The 15206-nt window shown below is 36.2% G+C and overlaps 1 protein-coding gene across 1 annotated transcript; it reads right to left on the bottom strand.

Annotated features, from left to right (window-relative positions):
- Nucleotides 1-171: 171 nt before the first annotated feature.
- Nucleotides 172-12497, bottom strand: si:ch211-157c3.4 (LITAF-like zinc ribbon domain-containing protein). The gene is made up of 5 exons (XM_007245555.4): nt 12412-12497; nt 5055-5118; nt 3521-3619; nt 3227-3401; nt 172-1945 (listed from the first exon to the last, which is right to left on the bottom strand). The coding sequence occupies exons 2-5, from the start codon at nt 5095-5097 to the stop codon at nt 1831-1833; spliced, it is 432 nt and encodes a 143-aa protein (XP_007245617.2). The 5' UTR covers nt 5098-5118; nt 12412-12497; the 3' UTR covers nt 172-1830.
- Between the last annotated feature and the right edge of the window lie 2709 nt (nt 12498-15206).

Consider the following 15206-nt stretch of genomic DNA (forward strand, 5'->3'; position numbering starts at 1 on the left):
TGAGAGGTTTAACTCATTCCATATTTCCACTTCATTAAACTAATATAAAAACCTGACTTAACTCAAAACATTTTGAGTTAAGATAAATAAAAAAAAAAAGTTAATTATCATAACTTTATCATGCTAACCAAAGCTCTTTTGCTGCAACAATGACAGACAGGGAGTCCAGTATGAAAATAAAACTTTAATCTTTAATTCCCTTCAATGCATTAGGCTCTGTGGTGGCAATAGCACAGTGATGCTTTTAAATCCCATCGGATACAATAGAATACGGAGAAAACATATAATTGTAATGGAAATTCATAAATGAATTCCGACCGTATCATTGGTCTATTCATACATTGGCATGTTAAGTGTCATAGACTACTGATACAGAATGAGACAAAAAAACAAACAAAATAAGTCACAAAAAAGAGATAAAGCATTAATATGTACAAAGCAAAACGTTTTAAAAGAATAACCTCAAGACTTATCTAACGTTTTAACGGCTGGATTTGTGCTTCTGGGTGACGGTTAGCTGATGATTACCCATCCTGGTGCTTCTGTGCTCTGTACGGCTACAAATTGGAGTAAGGCAGGTTATTTTGGTGAGGTAAATATATTTAAAAAAGTAGCTTAATATTATTTTCTCGGTCAAATACCCTTTCTGTTCTGTTCAACTCTTCCCAGGGTCACCATTAATGACCCCGACATTAACCAGATATTCTCGATCCCTTTCCTCGACTCTCCAGAACCAGTGAAGACTGCTAAAGATTAGAAAAGCTTGATAAACTCGTAAACACTGGACATAAAGCATTGGGTCCCCAAACTGCAAAACACCCTGCAAAAATTGACATCTTAGCAAGTTAAAATCTCTTAACTTTAAGTTTAACTTTAAATTTAAGTTTAGTTAAATGTCTAAAATGTCTTAATTTTTGCATTGTTGTCAGACTTTTATAGGAAAATTCAAAATGTCCTTTTTTTTAAGCCATTTCATCTATTAAAAGTGTCTTTATTTTTTTGACAGGTCTTTTTAAGCATTATAATTATTATTCTTTTTATTTTTTTTTCAAAAGTTAAAATCTTGCTTTATTACAAAAAAAAAAAACATTAAAGGGCCACTTAATTTTCACTTTTTCCAATTATGTATATGAGACATTTCAAATGTGTACATGGAACTACCCAGCTAACAAAGAACATAATAAGAACATTTAGCAATGTTTTGAAAGGTTTAAGAAAGGTAGGATAACCCCTAACATTACAGAAAAAAAAAATCCAGGAATGTTCTGAAAATGTGTGATATGATGTTTTTCATCACAATGTTATTGGAATGTTTCTTACATAACATTCCCAGCCAGATGAATACTAACATTATGAAAACGTTAAAAGTAAGATTCTAAAAACATATATAGAATTTACAGCTACATTACCAGTGTGTTTAAAACAAATTTACATTAAATTGTTTGAACACTCTAAAGACATTAATAGTAACATTTAGAAATTGTTTTACTAACTGAAATTGTTAGTTGGGTAGTTTCGTCCCACCTCTAATTTAAAATAAGGTAAAATTACATTATTAATACATTCTGGTAGAGAAGGACCGGTGCAGTAATGTCCATTAGCCTTTGCAACAACAACAAGCGACTAAATGGTGATTTGTGTGCAATCGTGGCATTCTCACAAGCTGAGCTTTTGGAACACAGTTTGGAAGCAGTTGTGCAACAGTGGTGCAGCAGAGGTGCAGCAGTGGGTACAGCAATGGTGCAGCAGTGGGGGCAGCAATGGTGCAGCAGTGGAGGCAGCAATGGTGCAGCAGTGGGTACAACAGTGGGCTCAGGAGGACGGCTGGGGTCAGCAGCATCGCTTCTTCTCCACGTGGAGAATCCGATTGCACCTGGGACACGTGTGGTAGGCGTCTTTAAAGTACTTGACAAAGAATGGAATCAGACAGCAGCCGATCACCAACCTAAAACACAGTAAAAAAAATGATTACATCAGTTAATTCCTTCTGTTTGTTCACATAGTCATGGTCTCTGGTGCCCCCTTGGTTTAAAAAGCATTTCCTGGTTCGAATCCTGTTCATGCAGCTTGCCGTTAGCTGCCGGAGCCCTATAGGAGGGCAAAATTGGCTTTGCTTTCTCTGGGTGGGTAGGTGGTGCTCTCTTCCTTTATCACTCCAAAAGGGCGATGTTGATCAGCACAAGGCTGCGTCTGTGAGCTGATGTATCGGAACGGAGTCGCTGCGCTTTCCTCCGAATGCACTGTGCTGTGATGCTACTCCGTGTCTGACTTCACATGTGTCGGAGGAAGCATGTGCTATTACGAGTGATGGGGAATGAGTACTAATGAGTGGGTTGGGTAAATGGTCTTGGAAATTGGGGGAAAAGGAGCTAAAAATGTTAAATAAAAAAAAAAGAATTTCCAAAGTGCTCTAATACCTCTACTGTGGCACAAAAGCATCAGTGTGCCCTAATGACGAATCTTCTTGTCAGAAAACATGACCACATTATGGTGATGTGCCTCTAGATCAAGATATGGTGATAATGTCTTAAAGGGCCACTTAACCCACTGATTTGAAAAAGGCTAAAAAAATGGGAGGGGCAGTTCGGGATGGGCACTGGGTGATGTATGGGTTTAGAGGCAGGGCAGGAGGGAGAGCTGATTGGCTGAGCTGCAGCAGCAGTGCGAAATTACTAATTGATTGATTGATTGATTGATTTGCATATTGTCATCCACACCTATAGCACAGTTGAACATGAGAGGGCGCTGCAGAGGCAGAAATGACTGGTATGTTTCACAAATTTATAGGAACATATTTCCTCTATTAATGTAAAAAATGGTTAACAGTTTACTGGCTCTTTAAAATATCTTAATGAGTGTCATCTTTGGGTGCCCTTCTGTCCTTTCAGTAGAAAAATGGTCATAAAGAAGTGTCATTTATGCCACTTCTACTAAACAGTGTCCCAAAGAGTGCCCTTTCAGTAGAGACAGTCTGGTGCAGTGCTCTACAGAAAATATGTGGGCACTGGGCACAAGGGCACCTATAGATGGACACTGATTAAAACACAGTATCGAATGTATTGATCTAGAGGCACATCAAGAGGTAGGGACACCCTAGCGGACACTCAATCACATTTTTCCCACAAGAAGGACAGCTATTAGGTCACTTTGTACCTTTTTGGCACTCTAGAAGGCCCTTTAGCAACGATTTTTCAACCATGTGGGCACTGACTGCTCAGCTGCTTACCCGCACAGAATGAACAGGATGCACATGAGCCAGGCGAAGGCGCCCACTTTGTAGGTGACGTTGGTGAGGACCTGTTCCCTGCAGCTGGTGCAGGTGGTGGTGCCCGGAGAGCGGCCCAGCTCCGAGTCGTAGCTCACATACTTATTCTTGGCGTTGTCGGCAGAAGTGGCCTGAACTGCGAGATCAATAAGGAGGGGAAAAGTGAGTGAGAGTGAGATATTGTATAATATACTGTATAATGAACACTGGATTTAGGGTGATTAGGGGGATCTTCAGAGAGCTGTTGATGCTCACCCCCTGAAGAATGGGTCCTCATCTGTAAGTCTTCAGAAGAAGCTGGGTTGAACGGCGTGTGCACCTTGTAGACTTTGACATTGTCTCCTGAACCCTCCACTGGGAAAAACATGAAGAACGATAAGAAAAATGCGTTAGAATTATATACTATCCTCTATTATATATTAACATTAATTTCATTACAATAACAGTATTCTTAGTTATTAGTAGTTGAGGTTTTGCTATAGTACTGCAGCTGTCTTATTAATAAATGAATCTTTAAAAAAGTATGTTTTGCTTTGGACTAAACTGCACAGTTGATCACTGTCTTTCACTGAAGATCAGTTAAGTCCAAGACTAACATAAACAGTTGGAGCACTTTCCTAGATAAGGATTAAGCCTAGTCCTAGACTATACTTTTCTTTTAATGATAAACCTCCATTCAAAACGCTGTGTAGTCCAGGACTAGAGTTAATCCCTGTCTAGGAAACTACCCCTTGATTTCTGTTCCTTACTGTTCTTTCTGTTCCTGTAGATCTAGTTAGTCTAGGACTAAACTGCACAGTTTATTACTGCTCTTCACAGAAGATCTGATTTAGGCTAGAACTAACATGCAATTTAACAAAGTTTTTAATCTGATTTAAGACTAAAAGATATGGTTTAGCCCTGAACTATACTGAGTCAGGACTAAACTGTTTCAGGACTAAACATAAGTCTAGAACTAATCTGCAAACTTCAGATTTCTACACAGTTTTTCATCTGTTTTTTCTCTGGTTTAAGACTAAAAATATGGTTTAGCCCAGAACTAAACTGTTTTAGAGCTAAACTGTTTCAGGACTAAACTTTAGTCTAGAACTAACCTGCAAACTTCAGAGTTCTACACAGTTTTTTCATCTGTTTTTTTCTCTCTGATTTAAGACTAAAACTATGGTTTAGCCCAGAACTAAACTGTTTCAGGATTAAACTGTTTCAGAACTAAACTTTAGTCTAGAACTAATCTGCAAACTTCAGAGTTCTACAGTGTTTTTCATCTGTTTTTTTTTCTGGTTTAAGAGTGAAAAATATGGTTTAGCCCAGGACTAAACTGTTTCACGACTAAACGACTAAACTAGTCTAGAACTAACCTGCAAACTGCAAAGATCTGGTTTAGTCTAAAGACTAAAGGATATAGTTTAGCCCAGGACAAAACTGCACAGTTGACCGGTGTCTTTCACTGAAGATTTGGTTTTGTCTAAATACTAATGATATGGTTTGGCCCAGGACTAAACTGCACAGTTGATTACAATTTGTCACTGAAGATCCAGTAGTTAGATACTACATCAGATACTACGCCAGATGATAAACTGTGTTGAACTCTGAAGTTTGCAGGTTAGTTTTAGACTAAACCAGGTCTTCACTGAAAACAGTGATTATCTGTCCAATATAATAATATAATCTGGACTTTTTAGTCAACAGTACAGATAAATTTCTTTTTTTTTTTACTGAAGATATGATTTAGTCTAGATCTAAACTTCTCACTGGTCCAGTATTAAAGAGAGGGATGTTATGAACTGACTTGGAATGATGTAGGGCGGCGGGTCCTTCACTGCAGCACTCATCTTTGTTCAGAAGGGCTCACACTGGAACAAAAAGAGAGGAGAGATTTTATTTATTAATGTGCAGCTGCTTATGTCAACCATGATACTCCCATGCAACAAATTATCCATGTTTGTGAAGGCATTTGAAAAAAAAAAAACATAGGAATCAATAGGTGCCAAATGAAATCCAAATCATCGTAACATTTGAATTATTTTAGGGATCATAATCAAAATTATTCTTATCTCAGCACAAACAAATATGGAATTTTTAAAGCCAGTATCTTGCTGATGATTCCTCTCTCTGCTAGTTAGGACTAAAATCATTTTCTCTCTTAAAATGATCTAAGACGATGAAGCAAGGCCATGCATGAACTGCCCATAAGCAGTGGACCACTTGGTGTTTGTAGCCACCAGAGGGCATCCAAACATTATACACCTTCTGTCCAAGTAAAAAAGAATTTACAGTTTTTAAGGCCATGTTAGAATATAATCCAGTCAATGGTTAGCCTTGGTTTTTGGCCTCTTGGTCCAATTCGTTGACAATAAGAAGCAAAATATGAAAACATCACAAAAATATTGCATTTACTGTTTGGGGTTTGCAGCCACTTTTCATAGTTTGTGACTCATCACCAGTTCTGAGTTTCCTTCTTTGAGATGCTTTGAGAGGCCTTTACAGCAACTGCCTTTAAGTGCTTCTTGTTTGTGGATATTTCAGCTTTTTCCTGAAATTTAACCATTTAAGGTCATTTACATTTCTTTGTCTTGGAAGGCTTTTGGGATAGTTAAGCCAGTAATCATCTATAGAGTGAGCTATGGTTCTACCAGTTCTGCCACTTCTGACTAAATCTGAGCAGACAGTCGAGTTCTGTACAGTTCAGAATTCATCTTGATACTTCTATCAACAGATACATCATCTATAATTACATTACATTACATTACATTACATTTGGCAGACGCTTTTGTCCAAAGCAACTTACAATAGTCAAGTACAAAAGGTAATAGAAGTTAAAGGTAAAAACATTGTTTAGACAGGGCTTAAAGGAGATGGAAGGGTAGTAAGGGGATAGAGGAGTGAAGGAGGGGAAGAAGGAAATAAGGTTAGAAGTAGTTAGTGTGTTAGAGGTGTTAAGAGAGAAAGTGCTCTTTGAAGAGCTACCAGTTAGGCAGTTCTATTGGCAGCCATAGAGGCCTATGCCATGACACTGCCTCCACCATGTTTGACAGATGATGTGGGGTTGCTTTGGATCACGAACCCTTTTTTATCTCTCTGATCTTTAGTTAATCTTGATCTCATCTGTCCAAAGAATCTTGTTTTAGATGTCTTCTATCATCTTCTTGTCTTGAGTGGTACTAGTGGATTGTATCTGATTGTAAAACGTAAAATGAGCTTCACTTAATTCCTGAAAAATAATATGATCACCTACGTTAGCCGCTTTAGCTTTGGATGTCCATTTTTTTTTCATTACTATTTTTAGTGCTGCTAAGATCACCAAAGCATTCCTTCCACTTCAAGATGTACCAGATTTTTTTTTGTTTTGGCCACTCCTTAAGTTTCTGCTCTCTTTGTTTGAAAGGCATGCTTTGTTTTTTTTTCTTTTGTTTTCCAGCCTATTGGTGGAGACTTTTGACTTTGTATCAAAAGTTCTTATGAGCATAGACCAAACACTAATTTAACTCTTACTATCTACTATCTTACTATCTAATCTAGTCTTTTTTATCTCTTAAATACATCAGAAAATATGTGATAAGTGATGAAACTGTTCCTCACTTAATTATCCGTGCAAATGAAGGGATTATATATGAAAAATGTATGACATTACAAAAATACTTTCAGTTAAACACCTTAAATTACAGTAAACAGTCACTTATCATAGACAGACTTAGAGGGGTAGCAGGGAGGGCAACTGCCCCCCTGATTGCCCCACAGTTAAAAAAGCATCACTCTTGAGACAGAAAGAGCAGAAAGAGACAAAGACACAGCCTCATTTAACCCCGTCCCCTACCACTTCCTCTGCCCTCCAAACACAGCTTTTTTTCAGAGGCACACTCCAAACCAAGAGGTATGAGAAGTCACCAACAAGATGACGGAGCCCTCAACCAAACAAACCCACAAATGTAGTGACTGCTTTGGTAAAAAAAAAAAAATAGGATAACTATCTTAGTTTAATGTAGTCCCAGTGTATTAAGCTTTCTTTATAACAAACATTTAAAAAAATGCGGTTAGTACTCCACTATAGTTCGTTGGTTAATTAATTTCCTTTTGTATTTAAAGGGGAATGGAAAATTTAAACCAAAAACTAGCGAATAGAACTTTAGCTTCCTATCAAAAAAGGGAATTACGGGTGGAAGATTATAAATATGGACATGACATCCAAACATATATATATATTTTTAGAGGCACCTTCCAAACTGAGGGTTATAAGAAATCATGTCAGGATGGTGGAGCTTAGAAAGCCATAAATTTTCTTTGTAAAAATGGTGATGTATTATAGCTTTTTTATTGATAAAAGCATTAAAATTAAATTGGTAGTAGTATACCTTGGTAGCTCGCTTACTGGCTTACTTTCTTCCTTCCCAATCCATCACCTTACTAAGGCTGCTGTATTTAGTGTGGAACCGGAAAATTCCTTATCACAGAGGAATGAGGGTGGATATTATATATTTTTAAAGAGATATGATGCCCTAAATACAGTATAGCTAAAGTCCAGCAGTGAGTTTACAGAACAGAGCGGAAGGGTCACATACAGAGCTCAGACAAACCAAGTCTCCCTGAAGCTGCGGGAGTCTCCCGTATTTCGGTAGTGGCTCCCTGATGCTCGCGAGTCACATATAATCTCCCGGAATTCAGAACGAGCTCCCCAAACGCACTGCACACAGGCCACAGACTTTTATTCTCTAATCACGTGTGGGAAGGAGAGAGAGAAAACAGAGAGGGTTCTGATTGGCCTGTTCTCTGCAAAGAGTCTGTGAGACAGCCAATCAGTTTTTAGTGTGGGCGGGCAGTGTTTTTCCCCCCTCCTGGATGGGATTTGTTCAGTGAGTGAGAGAAAGCAGATCATGGCGGAGGCAATATTAATAATTATTGTAATATAATATGAAATGTTTTTGATGTTGTGCAATTTTTTGTGATATTGTAACTGTCATTTTTTGTCAAATAAAGGCTTTTTTTCCAAAAAAAAAAAAAAAAAAAAAGGAAAGCAGAGGCAGGGCCTTCCAAAAAGAAAAAAGATAAAACTCATTTCACCTCTGAATACTCTAAATTTAATAATAAAAAAAATTAGTTTTATAAGTAATTAATATAAAAGTAAAGTAAAGTTTCGTTATCCTTTGGTGTGTGTGCAAGTTTGTTTGTTTTGTTTTCTTTTTTTTGGGGGGTGGGGGGTTGAGGGTGGTCGGGTGGGTTGGTAGGGTAACCTCCCTGAAATCTACTTTTGCAACTTGGGATGTCTGAAATCAATTAAGAGGCAGCGTTACAACAATGGTGTCAGTGTCCAGATACTGATGCTGTATCATCAGAGCTGCTGGAATGCTGGGCTGGGCCAGACTCTTTGTGAAAGATCTGTCAGAAATTTCTCGCAGGAGTTACGATCTCTGAAAGCGTGAACTGGGTGATGAATGAACAGGCAGTGAACGCCTCTGATGACAAACAGCAACAAAAAATTCACTAAGCTAAACCTCTGAGAGGAATGCTGCTCTGCGGCAGGTTCTGCTGCTCCTCTATAGCTTCATTTATACCACATCTTGGTCCTGGATGGCCAGTGTCATGAGTTGAGATTGATATTGTACCTTTAAAACTTTCAGTGGTCAATGTACAATATTTTATTCCAAGTCATCTTGGAGCATTTCTATTGGTCCATACATTATGAAATTTTGACAGTGTGAAGGAAAAAAAAGAGCAAAAAAAAATTGGACAGCAAATTTTAATTCTGACGATTGACTGTTGTCATGGTTTTATTTAGTCAGTGGCGCTCCTGTATTTCCTGATGCCAAGATAGAAACACGCCGGAAAATTAACCTGAACACGCTTCACTTCCAGACCACAGCGCACATCAGTGTAGATTTATTCCTAAACTCTGATGCTATTTTAACAGCGCAGGCGCAAGGCGTGCAAACAGACTCTTGACGGGGTGTAAGATAGCACTGAAGTGTTGACATATTGTGCTAATCTTTATTTTCCGTTTTTGACCAGCTTTATTTTCTTTTCTTCATTTTCTGCCTCTGATGAACACAAATGAAGATTAATATACTGATATAAACTCAAAACATCTTGAAAAAATGTGATGTCCATTGGAATGGTCGCAAGGTCTGAAAGCGGTAACGCTTAATGAAGTGTTTCAACTTATTCAGCTGCTCTGTTTAATCTTTCTCTTCAATTTAGTAATTCCCAGTTCCCACGCATGAGCTAGACTCCGCCTATCTCACAATGCTCTCAGTGCTGGAGGGCTGAAGGCTAGCATGTGGGTCCTGTGAGTCAAAGGAAGTTTTTAACAAGATATTTTATAAACCTTCACTCATATAACGTCATTGGATGGCTCAACACGCTTGGAGGAGAACTGTAAGCATTGTGTAGCACTGTACTGAGTGTTCGGGGAAAAGAGGGTGGGGCCAGAGAGAGTGACTGGCAACCAAGGATAGCTGTATAACCTCATTCCAAAAGCTGTACATTTTACACCACTCCTTATAGCTTTAACAGGGATGGGTGGGGCTGAACTGTAGTGAGTTAAAATATTGATAATGTTGATAAACTCAAAAAAAAAAAAAAAAAATCAAAACAAGCTGCTGCTGTGGACTAATGGGCTATTTCATTAAATTATGCTTTTATTTTCTTAAATGTTTTAGATATTCTAATAACCCTTTTTTATCATTATACAGAACTGAATCTAGAACAGTTTAATTATTCTAAAGTTTAATATCTGTGATTATTGATTTCTCACATGGACAAATCTTTACTAGACTTTACTAGACACTGTTATAGGGCCAAGTGTAAACAATGGACAAAATAATGGAAACACCCTATTTTGTATATTTGAGTTTTTAATTATTTTTTTTTAATGTAATGGCTGGAGGTAGGCCTGTCATAATAACCAAACAAATTATTGCTTAGCTATTAAAATATGTCTATAACTGTCATAAGTAAACATCTAAAAATAAAAAAATGCTTCTGATCAACTCTTTTTAATTTATGTTATTGTTTTTAAATATACTGTGAATTTTTCATGCACCAACTTAAACTGTGTGAATATTTAATGATAAATTAGAAATGTAGCTACATTAATTATGATGCATATAAATGTGCAAATATACAAGTATATTTGTATATAAGTATATAAGTATATTCATTACATTCAGATTCAGATTACATGATCCAAAGACCAAATGCGCTGTACAGATTTTATGAACATTTAAATTAAACTTTTAGAGTTATATTATATAAACTGTTCTATAGCTGTATAGTTTCCTAAAAAAATCAATACATTGTTTTAGAAAATTAATGTTGATTCTAATGAGAAAATTTACAAAAAGTATCATCATTTGCAATAACATTAATTTAATATGCACATACATAAATCTCTTAATAAACAGATTAACTATATCATAGTTCTCAGGCCAAAAATAATAAAAAATATATATAAATTAAAAAAGTCCAATAATAAATATTAAAACCGTATCACCAGTATCTATTTACAGTATCTTCATCATTTATAGACACTTCCAATCAGTGTCTTCATCAGCTCCGTCCGGAAGCTTCACTTTACTCTCTCACTTTCTCACTTTCAGCCTTCATCACTCCTCACCAGCACTGATCTTATCACCACAGGCTACAGAAACTCTGACTCTCACATCATTTCAAATGTGAAATCATCTCCATTCTAATCAAGGTATCGGATTTTCTTATCATGAAATAATGGTGAGACTTTTATAACATTTCTTTTACAGATTTCTTTGAATTTCTTTACATGTTAAGTTAAAAACATATCCTTTTAAAAAAAAAACATTACTACCTATACTTTGTTATAGTTTGTGTTTTAAAAATTACTAATTAAAACCTCTACCAAAAAAAATCTCACAGTATAATAATCATAGATCTAAAAAAAAACATAATTAATGTATAATAAATAACAATTTTAAAATTAGGACATCTAAATAAAAAAATAATAATTTACTTGGCAAAATATTATTATTTTTTACACTTTTATTTTTTGTTAAAATTGTTTGTCCACATATTTTTTTTATGTGGCAGTTTTATATGAGCAATGAATGTCAAAAAACTAAATTAATGTAAAAAAAAAACATTATTAATAAGGTTTAGCTTTTTTAAAAATGTCACCAAATAAATTATTAAGTTAATGTATTAAATGACTGAAATTATTCATGCTTATATAATAAACACATTAACAGACTATTAATTAGAGGTTGCTTAAAGTTATATTTTATAGCATTTTTTGTTGCTGTCAAGCTAAATCCTTCTATTTGCATTTTTTACTTTTTTTCTTTTTACTTTTTGACATAATGTGAGCTTCCATCGATTTTTAAATTGTATATACACATTTCATGATATCATGGGATGACTAATTGAAAAATGCTTACATATAGTATAATAATATTATAATAATAGTATAGTATAATAATATTACATATAGTATAATAATAATATATTGATGTCTATTGAAAGCTGCAATATTTTTTAATTAAAAAATTGAAAACATCATGTGTAATTAAATAGATAGATAGATAGATAGATAGATAGATAGATAGATAGATAGATAGATAGATAGATAGATAGATAGATAGATAGATAGATAGATAGATAGATAGATAGATAGAATAAAGTATCTATCTATCTAATTATGTAATTACGTAATATTACTCCTTTATAAAGTAAGAATAAGGTGTGGTACAATTGCAGACGTTGGTCCAGCCCTATAGTAATTACTATGAAGAATTTTAATAGGATAAATGTTAATGTTATTATGACACATTTTGACATAATAATCTATATAAATCTGTATACAATTTTACAGTATTAAAAAAACTGCTCTGAGCTGTAGACTAAAACTGGGCGTGGCGTGAAGTCGATCGGTGAGTAGAGTTTTTTTTTAGGTGTTTACTGAAGAAATCAGTTCATTTCACTCCTCAAATACGTACTTATATCAGTCCATTCATTCAGAAACCTTGTGAAAGAGCATGAGATTTCTCCTTTTAACACAAATCTACTTACTAAAACATAACTAATTAAATTTCTGAAAATCTTAATCTTAAACTGTTCCAAACCCCAAAAACCATCCAACCCAGTGCCACCCAGTCCCAGTACACAGTGAGTTACAGTGGTCTTACCTGTACTGGAGCTGCTGGTGTTGTTGTTGTTGTAGTGGTTGTCAGTGTGACTGAAGCCAGTCCAGGACAGGTGTCTCAGCTTTTCACTGCCTCACCTGAACTCCTCCCACTCATGAATATTCACGAGCCACAGGAAGTGGGCCTGCTGTATAACCTGTTTGTGGGTGACGGGCGTGAGACTGGCAGAACAGTTAGTCATAGCATTAAGTTGGCTATGGCAAACTTTTTTTGTTGGGGGCCAGAAGGAGAAATATATTTGAAGTCACGGGCCACAGACTCTGTAATAAAACAAATAATGAAATATACCACTTTAAATAATACTTTTTTTCCTGATTATTTCATTTACACACCATTTTACTTGACTTACTATCTTTATCTTTGACAGTGTTGTGTAAACTAAGATTTTGCAAACTGATGTTTAATTTCATGATGTCTCTTAAAATAAACTCCTTAATTACGGCAACTTTTAGACTCTTTGCCCCGTTTTTCTGCAGTAGAAATGCGCACCCTCTCCGCTTTAGACTCTTTTGTCCCATTTTTCTGCGCTAGAAATGCGCACTCTCTCCGCTTTTAGACTCTTAGCCCCGTTTTACTGCGCTAGAAATGCGCACTCTCTCCACTTTTAGACTCTTTGGCCCGTTTTTCTGCGCTAGAAATGCGCACTCTCTCCGCTTTTAGACTCTTTGGCACGTTTTTCTGCACTAGAAATGCGCACTCTCTCCGCTTTTAGACTCTTAGCCCCGTTTTACTGCGCTAGAAATGCGCACTCTCTCCACTTTTAGACTCTTTAGCCCGTTTTTCTGCGCTAGAAATGCACACTCTCTCCGCTTTTAGACTCTTTGGCCCGTTTTTCTGCACTAGAAATGCACACTCTCTCCACTTTTAGACTCTTTGGCCCGTTTCTGACACCTAGCGTTCAAACTTTGACTCTCACATTATAAAAACCTGCTTAACAGCGGGCCAACTTTCATTCTATTTCTAAAATACCTCGCCGAAACGGGCCGGAAATGGCCCGCGGGCCGTAGTTTGGACACCCCTGTTCTAGAACAATGTTCTCAAGATTCCCAGTACCTGCACTGATCCCACAGCCCCACTGCATGATGGAACCACCACCAATAATGTATTATTCCAAAAATTAAGCTGACTTCTTCTTTTGTGTTTTAGCTTTAGCATACCTCAAGCGACTCTGTTTGTGGCGTGTGCTCAGAAAAGGGCTTTTTCTGCATTTCTCTTCCATATTTTTCTCAGCCTCTCCTTGTGCAAAGTGCGCTGAATAGTGAATAGTGGAACGATTCACAGTGACACTATTATCTGCAGCAGCTTAAGATGATTATGTAGGTATTTGGAGCTCTGGAGGTCTGTGATTAAGTTGACTATGGCTGTTCTCACCATCCTTCTTCTCTGATTATCTGAGATTTTTCTTGTTCTGCCACTTCAGGTCTTAACTAGAACTGTGTCTGAGGTTCTTCCATCACCTCACTCTGTTCCTCACAGTGGAAACTGAGAGCTAAAATAACATGATGGATGTTAAACAATCTTTGTTTTTTTAGGTTGTTTGGGAGTTGTGTTTTGAGGCTCCCATGATGCCGCTCTTCAGAGAAGATGCAAAGAGGAGAAAAAGTTGCAATTAACCCTTAACCCTTTCTCATAATTCACACAGGGTTCACCTGTGTATGTAGGTCAAGGGTCAAAACATTGGATTGTGTTCCAATAATAAGTGCTTAGGGTATAAAATTAATGAAACGACAAGGGTCCCCAAATTGCCTAATTTAGTTTTAAGAATTATTGCACACTTTCTGTAAATCCTATTTCTCAAATTTCGAAAATATCAATGTGTTCATCTGCTATATGACGTATTTAACTGAAATTGCTGATTAAAATGCTTGAATAAATATTAGCTTGGGGTGACAAGGATTTGGAGGTTGTCCTCCTTCTTTATCATTCACTATTCCATTGAGTTTTATCAGCGTGTATCAGTGCACCAGTTCCACCGGAAACAAAACAGCCCCAGAACATGATACTCTCACCACCATGCTTAACAGTTGCTACAGAACTCTTGGTATTCTTTACTTTGTCAACAGTCTTTGTCCTTGAGGTCAGCTACAAAGAAACCCAGCTACAGGCATTGGCTTCTTTTTTTTGTATAGTAGCTTTCTCATTCATGGAAATGTAAAATCTATTTAACCCTTGTGTGGTGTTCATATTTTTGTTACTTGTTTACTTTGTTACTTGTATTTAATTCAGCAAAATTAAGCAATTTTACATTAAAATGCTTTACACATGCTTGCTTCACCTAAATTGCAAGCAATATAAACAGCTTACATGGTTAATATTTGCCCTTTACCTTTCTTATGTTACATTTCTTTCAAAAAGTGCTACTCTTTTTTTATTAGTTTTTTAATAAAATGTAAAAGAAAATGAATTAAACTCAAGATATGAGTAGAAATTTTGTTTAGTTTCAAATTTACAAATGAAGCAATGTTTATTAGCCCTTGGCCAAACATACTGTATGTGATATAAATGGTTGGGGGGGGGGGGGGGGTGTACAGGGTGTACAGTTTATCGAAAATGTGTTTTGATATATGTTTTTCACAAAAAAAATGAGCCAATGCCAATGAGTTTGAGTTAGAAAAAAAATATTTTTTTAGTATCATTTGATGAAAAATGAAAACGGGTCCCACAGACCCGAACACCACACAAGGGTTAACTCTAAGCAGTCACACTGGTGTTCAAGCAGCTGCTAGTTTATGATTTAAAAACTGATTTAATAATCAAGGAGAAAAATTAGAATGCTT

Source organism: Astyanax mexicanus, chromosome 19 (assembly GCF_023375975.1).
Source record: "Astyanax mexicanus isolate ESR-SI-001 chromosome 19, AstMex3_surface, whole genome shotgun sequence".
NCBI classification, from domain to species: domain Eukaryota; kingdom Metazoa; phylum Chordata; class Actinopteri; order Characiformes; family Acestrorhamphidae; genus Astyanax; species Astyanax mexicanus.